General features: G+C 31.4%; 1 protein-coding gene across 4 annotated transcripts in view; it reads left to right on the forward strand.

Moving 5' to 3' along the window:
• The window catches only part of LOC143082342 (uncharacterized), a 32,309-nt gene extending 26,990 nt beyond the window's left edge, over positions 1 to 5,319 (forward strand). For all 4 annotated transcript variants that reach the window (XM_076257987.1, XM_076257986.1, XM_076257988.1 and 1 more), the window contains 2 exons: positions 1,434 to 1,706; positions 2,929 to 5,319. In XM_076257987.1, the coding sequence (XP_076114102.1) occupies positions 1,434 to 1,706; positions 2,929 to 3,102 (447 nt within the window). In that variant the 3' untranslated portion in view covers positions 3,103 to 5,319. The remainder of the gene's footprint in view (positions 1 to 1,433; positions 1,707 to 2,928) is intronic.
• The last annotated feature ends 3,273 nt before the right edge of the window (positions 5,320 to 8,592 follow it).

Consider the following 8,592-nt stretch of genomic DNA (forward strand, 5'->3'; position numbering starts at 1 on the left):
TAGTTGTCAATGTGACAATACGCCACCAAAAACATTATAACATAGAAGTTATGCCCTCTACCTTCTGAGTTTTAAAATTGTTTCCAGCACTTTCCTGTCATTTTATTTAAAACTTAATTTAGATTTAAACATAACAATCCTTTTCCTTCTAGACTGTCATACAAGTGAGAGGTTTTAGTAGAATTTAAACATAACAATCCTTTTCCTTCTAGACTGTCATACAAGTGAGAGGTTTTAGTAGAATTTAAACATAACAATCCTTTTCCTTCTAGACTGTCATACAAGTGAGAGGTTTTAGTAGAATTTAAACATAACAATCCTTTTCCTTCTAGACTGTCATACAAGTGAGAGGTTTTAGTAGAATTTAAACATAACAATCCTTTTCCTTCTAGACTGTCATACAAGTGAGAGGTTTAGCTAGCTATAAAACCAGGTTCAATCCACCATTTTCTACATAACAAAATGCCTGTACTAAGTCAGGAATATGACAGTGGTTTAATAGCTATTCGTTTGGTGTGTTTGAGCTTTTGATTTTGCCATTTGGTTAATTATGGACTTAACTTTCTAGAATTTTCCTCGAGGTTCAGTATTTTTGTGATTTTACTTTTTTCTCCTTCAAATCTTCCATTTTGTAATCAACATGATCAAATAGCTTATTTTTTTCTAACATTAGTTTACTTATAGAAAAAGTCATCTAAGAATACCATGCATTATACATTGTAAACAAAACAAAAGATAAACTTTAATTGGAATAATTGATAGTCATTGGATAAAAGTTAATAAATAATGAAGAAATTGTCTTGACATAATAAGTGTTTGCGATTAAAAGACAATATCCTCTAGTTGTTGAAAAGATAATTTGGAGGGTTCAAGATTATCATAAATTATGTGATAACCAAATGTATGAAATAACCTTCAAATGGCCCCTTTTAGCATTTTTGATAGAGTTGGACTGAAGCAGGTCATGAGACAGATGTTATAATTAATATTGATCAGATGGAACAGCTGTTGTAACAATGCACTATTGACTTTACTTGACCTTGTAGGATTTCTTAGGTTAAATATGATTCAGATAAATTCAATCTTTGACAAGATTAAATGATTTTAAGAAGTGACTTAAAATAGTTTTAAACAGCACATATAGTGTATGTAAAGATAAAATTTAAGGTAAAATTCATCTAGTGTTCATGCATGTATTTAATAGCTTTAGTATCACAGGTCATAAATTATTAATTCAATAATAAAATTTCAATATATCTGGAATCACAGGAAGAGATATTATTCATCATCATATGTACTGAACCTTTTCACTTTAATTCAATAAACAATATACTGTATGACCCAAAAGCCTTGAATTTTATGTCGTAAACAAACTATTTGAGGTCAAGGGGAGATAATCCACAATTTGTTTTACATCAAATTATTTTTTTCAGTTTGAAGAAGCCAAGTCTTTCGAATCACAATCTGACCGTGAACTTTGGACAATCAACCTTTTGAACTCTGATCCTACATGTGACCTTTACCTAATGGAAGGTCTAAAACTGCTGATGTTACTGAACATGTTAGATTTAAAAGATAAACAAGACCGAGATGAAGATATTCCAATCTTTGTATGGTTGTTGTTCGCTAGAGACACATCAGAATCACCTATCATGTTTGTAAAGAATCATTTAAATAACCTGGGGAATAATGCTGGTATTGAACAGGTAAACTATAATACACATATATAATAGTTATACATAAGAAGATGTGGTATGAGTGCCAATGAGACAACTCTCCGTCCAAGTCACAATTTGTAAAAGTAAACCATTATAGGTCAAAGTACGGCTTTAACACAGAGCCTTGGCTCACACCAAACAGCAAGCTATAAAAGCCCCCAAAATGACTAGTGTAAAACAATTAAAACAGGAAAACCAATAGTTCTAGTCTATATAAAAAACAAGAAACTTTAATAAACCACATTAACGAACAACAATTACTGAGCAACAGGTTCCTGACTTAGGACAGAAAGAAATATTTACCAAAACAAGTAAACATACAATGAATGAATTGGATCTATGACACAATATTAATGAAATGTATATGTAAAACAACAAAAAAAGACCCTTAACCTTTAGCAACATGGCATTAAATAAAATAAGGTTTACAGGTAACTTTGAATATGACAGTTTTGTTGTTTGTTTGTCCTTGTTCATGATCTGGGAGACTCAAGGAATCTGATAAATGTATAATTTAGTAGTCTGCATATACATTATTAAATTTAACCTCATTGCTTCAGTCTGAGTGAAACTGAACTGAATATGGAAGGTCATTTAAAAAATCCTGAATTTTCTGCTTTTTTTCCCCTGAGTTTTGGTTGGATCTGGATCTGGAAGTAGTCATTCCCATAGTATAATTAAATAGAAAATGATCAGTAGATATATGCCTGTGAATTTTCACAGTTGTAGGTTATTTTAGCCTTAAAACACACACACACACAGTGACAGTATTGGTTACATGTCTAAATGGTTTTCTAGACAACCTATGATTTTCTATGTTTTAGAATCATATACTGTAAATTCACAAATTATGCGAGGTTTTTATTATTGCGAAAAATGCGACTGAGTTGTAAACGCAATAATTTAAACTTGCATTTTGAAATATTTGATATGAATTTATCAGGATTTTTCTCAAAATCGTAAAAATTAAAATCACATTTAAGTCTAAAATGGCAAAATCACAATAATAAATGCATGCAATAATTTCTGAATTTACAGTAATTATATAGACAAACAGATTGAAGGTAATAACATGAATTACTTTTGATTCTTACATTTGTGGTTTGTCAGCATGGTCAGTGTGCATTTAAGGGAAGATGTGGTATCACTGGCAAATTTATTGATAGCTTTCAACTCACGAGAAATAAAATTTCTTATTTGTGTGTTTCAGATTGAAATGTATTTACTGGGTCACACTCTAAGTGTGCGTATCCAGGTATTACGATTGTCACAGTTTGGCCAGGAAGACTTCATAGCCTACTACCCAGATGATGCTGACAGTAACTGGTCCCAAATCTCCTTAATAGCAGAGGATGATAGACATTATAATGTCCCAGTACCATGACATTACTGGGTTACTGTCTAATGGTATTCACACACAGCTTTAAGTTTCCTACTAGTGGGATAACAGATAAATTACTCCCAGATTCCATCAAAGGACTAGATCTGAGCCAAATTCATCATAGATTTATATACAAAATCAAGGATTTTATCAAATAGAAGATTTTATAGCGTTTAAATATCAAAGCAACGTAAGATCATGATGGATATTTCTTCATTAGGTTCATGGTTTTTTGTCAGATGTCAGTTGCTAAAACATGTAAAAATACGACAAGATTTTTCTAAATGTTTCAGAAAAGGTGAACATTATAAGCACTGCCAGTGTTATTTTACCCCAGAAAAAATTGGAAATTGTATTAGTGCACATGGAAAGCAGAGATGTTGCCCTTATAAGTTACTCATTGCTAATATGTTTGCAATATTATTTATTTAATTTGTGCAATAGTAGGTTGCTAAGCAACAGCATTGCCAATGTGTTCAGGTGAAGGTTGTTAGTAAAGCTTGCGGTCATGTAGCTTGGTCAGCTTTTTACCAACAATAATAAAAAATCACTTTCACAAATAAAATAGTTGTTATTTAGGAAAGTATTTAACAGCTATATAAGTAAATTTACACACACAAATTGAAGACAAAGTTATTTGAATTATTGTTTTTATTGGAGTGTAGTGGTTGCATGAAGTTATAAAAAGGTATGATTGAGGAAAGATAAATCTAACTGTGGTAAACTATATAAGTAATAACTGATGTAGTCTTGTACTAAAAGTGTGAGTGTTATATACATTGTGTTGAATTATAATATCATAGTTTGTCTTCATACAGGAATCAACATCTATAAATGGTCAAGTGAATAAGTGAATATACATTTTATGTTACGTTTTACTAATATCACAAATGTGAAATTTATGTTTACTTGAACAGCATATAAAAGTGTTAGGCAGAAATGAAAAAAAAATATCAATTGCATAATCAAAAATAAAAGATTTCAGTTTTCATTTGACTTGTCTTTGTTGACATGTATAATTTTATTCAAAGAATATGTACTGATTCCTAATGTTGAAGACAAACACACTGCAGAATGTTGTCTTAGTACCACTTAGTATTCTATACACACTTCTTTATCTTTCCAACTTTTCGAACTTTCGTTTTTTTTTTTACCTTTGTAACATAAAGGTTGTGTCTTTGGTTGAGAACTATTTATGCATGAGTAGTCAGTAGTGTTTACAGATATTCCTGTTTTATTCAATATCATTCCAGTAGTCTATTCTATTTTCCTTTATAGATTTACCTCGCACAGCATATATATGTATCTGTAACTCATTTTTAATTCTCACATAAATTTGCTTAAGTTAAATTTTGACCCGCTTTTCCTATAATTCAGCAATTTTGTCACTGCACAATCCCAGCTTCATCACAAACAAGAATAATGAACTAGCTTTTAGCCTGAAATCCCAAGTCCCAATTCTGTCTCTGCCTTTACCTAATGCTGCTAATATATAGATGTTATATGTACTTGACAGATAATGATATCAGATAAAATGTGATATTTAAAAGGTTTATTTTGGTGCATAATATGGTGTTTTTATTAACATGATTAAATGATTTGTTTATACATTATAATATACAATTAAATTACATTTCCAGTTGGGTTAGTAAGATTTGTTCAATGAAATAGATAATTTGATCAAGACTCAGTAAATTTCCTGAGATATTTTAGACAGAAACATATATATGAAGTTTTAGTGTAAGTTTTGTAGAATTGCATTTTATGTAACAGCACTTAAAAAGAAATGTAAGTAAAGTTTACAATCTATATGTAAGTGACCAACTTACAAATATTCAACATCAAAAACAAATGGCAGTTTGCAAAGAATAAAAAATGTTCTAACCTGCAGCTAATTGTTCGTTCGTGAGATGTCCAACACTTTTAGTTTATTGATTAGAAATTGAACTGTGATATATGCACGACATGGGTTAACTATTTATTCTCAACTGGTCCCTAAATGTATACACAAATAATGATATTTTGTAAGAAAATTCCTGTTTTGGAATTGACATTAGTCCAAAAGTGAGAACTAAATAAGAATATAGTGAAATAATTTACAGATGATACAACATTGTGAGAACCTTGTTACGGTTGTTTATACATTGTTACTTAGGAAACATGGTGGCTGCAAACCATTTTATAGTTCATCATGTTTTATAATAAAAGTTTGAAAATTGATACTGTGTTTATATATATAATTGTATAGATGTACTGGTTTGTTGTAATACACTGTGTTCACTGCTATTTGAGGATGGTTTTAAGTGATCAGTCTGTTTTTTCCATCACCATGGAATATCAGGAGGAAAATAAGCATTAAACAAATAATTAGCATATTAAAACTTTTCAAAGTCCATCAGAAAGAAGAAAGAAAAACAAAGAATTTGAGCAATATTAGATACTATTTTGCACTATTGATTTTTAAAAAAGTTTTAAAATTGTGAACAATGTCATCAGTTACATTCCTTCAATGAGTAATTTTATGATCCGTAATAATCAATAACATTCACATTCACCTTGTACAGCTGAGCCACACCAGTTAGCAATAAAGAATAGAAGTTTTTTTTCTGGTTTTCAAGGTTGTTTTTAGGTATTTTGATGATGTATTCAATTTATCAATAGAGGCCAGTTTTCCCAACAAGCAATCAACAAAACCAAAGAAACAGTGCATTGCAAAGTACCAATGAGGCTCAGCACAATGAAAAGTTCACACTTCAGGAGTTAGGGAAATATTCTTAGCTAGTTATTATAAACTGTACATCAATCTATTGATTGACTTCCACTGATGGTATATTTATTACTGCTAACTACCAGATTGTGTGTTGTGAATAAGTTATGAATGCATGTCTATAAGGTCAAAAGTCTAAACTTATTTGAAATACAAATACCTCTAAATTAAATATCTGAACATACAAAGTAGTGTACTGTTAATAATTTTTACAAATTAATTAATGCTGCACCAACTTTTATAAATGATTAATATTGAAATGAGATGTTCACAAATGAGACAACTCTCCATTAGAGACCAAATGACATAGACATGAATTTCTGTACTATAGGTTCCCACACAGCTTTCAACTCTCCATTAGAGACCCAATGACATAGACATGAATTACTGTACTATAGGTTCCCACACAGCCTTCAACTCTCCATTAGAGACCAAATGACATAGACATGAATTACTGTACTATAGGTTCCCACACAGCATTCAACTCTCCATTAGAGACCAAATGACATAGACATGAATTACTGTACTATAGGTTCCCACACAGCCTTCAACTCTCCATTAGAGACCAAATGACATAGACATGAATTACTGTACTATATAGGTTCCCACACAGCCTTCAACTCTCCATTAGAGACCAAATGACATAGACATAAATTACTGTACTATAGGTTCCCACACAGCCTTCAACTCTCCATTAGAGACAAAATGACATAGACATGAATTACTGTACTATAGGTTCCCACACAGCCTTCAACTCTCCATTAGAGACCAAATGACATAGACATGAATTACTGTACTATAGGTTCCCACACAGCCTTCAACTCTCCATTAGAGACCAAATGACATAGACATAAATTACTGTACTATAGGTTCCCACACAGCCTTCAACTCTCCATTAGAGACAAAATGACATAGACATGAATTACTGTACTATAGGTTCCCACACAGCCTTCAACTCTCCATTAGAGACCAAATGACATAGACATGAATTACTGTACTATAGGTTCCCACACAGCCTTCAACTCTCCATTAGAGACCAAATGACATAGACATGAATTACTGTACTATAGGTTCCCACACATCCTTCAACAATGTGTGTAAACACATTTTCAGTACTAGTATTACTTGATGCACTCACAAACTGGCTTGTTTATGCAAATATTGGCCAGTTAATACAATAATAACATTTAGAAAAAATATATTTTACTGTGCTGATATTTCCTACCAAACATTTTGTTCAACCTTTGGTGTATCGTACTACATCACAGTATTTATGAAGGTTACAGGAATAGTTTCTGCAATATGGAATCGTAAAACCAAGGGTATACTTAGTAGGGCAGTATATGTGCAGACAGAGACCTATGGCTTCTCTGATGCAGATGATCATAAAAGTATTATTGTGAGCTAAGGTGCTTATGACTGCCGTTTTTGGGTCTAATCATATCACCAGCTCTTGTTATGTTTTAATGATTAAAACAGACGATGTGGAAAACATGTTTCTCATTGAATTTTAGAAAGAAAAAAAACCATGGAACAGAGAATGGAATATTTTCCAACATCTTTAAATTAGTATTTTTCCTTAAAACCAAAATGGTATTCAGCGCTACACATAAATGTTGGTGGATTTTTAATAGATCTTAATAGGATATTCGTTTAATAATTTGATGGAGACGTGTAACGTTTCGTTTTTTTTTTATTGATTGACATTTAGAAAAAACATTATTCATTTAATATATCAATTACAGGGTAGAAAATGTATATCTCTGTGTTTTTTATGATGACTAATTTTAACACAATCATGTTTGTCCATAAGCGATTTAAATTATTAGACACAATTTTACACAAGTTGTATTAATGGGCTTTTTACAAACATTTCAACACTTTTAATAGCATATATTAAAGACTTTAAACTACTATAGGATCATAACACACTGACAATTTGTGTTTTACTATTGTATCATATAAACTGCCCCAGAGTTTCTGTGCTAAGTACTGCATGTTCACATTATATACGGACTTTATTACGTATACCATGGATGCGTATAACCTTTAAACGAGCAACATACATCTAGAGTAGTAGTATAATAGGGATAAGAAAACAGTAGAGCAGGTAGAGCAGGTAGAGCAAAGTAAACATTGTGCTAGTGATGGTGGAATGTTTGGTCCACGTATCATACTTTTGACCAAGGTAAAGCAACATTGGTTGGTAACCAGGGTATGTTTGTCGTCCATTTTGTTTTTCCACGTTTCAAGGTAAAGCAACATTGGTGGGTAACCAGGGATATGTTTGTCGTCCATTTTGTTTTCCACGTTGTAAGGTAAAGCAACATTGGTTGGTAACCAGGGTACGTGTGTCACCCATGTTGTCCACATTGCAGAATTTTGTGTTGTTTTTTGCTTGTCTAAATTTTTTATTTAAGTGAGCGGCATCCATTTTTTATGTTACTATATTTATTTTTGATGGTATATGTTGTTAATAATTTTAAAATGAAAATTCTGAGGTTACATTACCAAGTTTTGTTATCAACAAAAAAGGGGCAGATATATATCTTATTATTTAAGTATGGTTTGAGTAGATTCATAGAATTAAAGCAGCTTTATGACATTGTTGAATTAGAGGTTGAAGACTGGAAGTACGATTTAATTAAACAAATTGTAGAGACTTCAGGTGGTGGTGGTATATAAGTAAATGTTAGTCTTTACTTATTAATCATGGATTTAGAAAC

This window comes from Mytilus galloprovincialis, chromosome 7 (genome assembly GCF_965363235.1).
Source record: "Mytilus galloprovincialis chromosome 7, xbMytGall1.hap1.1, whole genome shotgun sequence".
Taxonomy (NCBI): domain Eukaryota; kingdom Metazoa; phylum Mollusca; class Bivalvia; order Mytilida; family Mytilidae; genus Mytilus; species Mytilus galloprovincialis.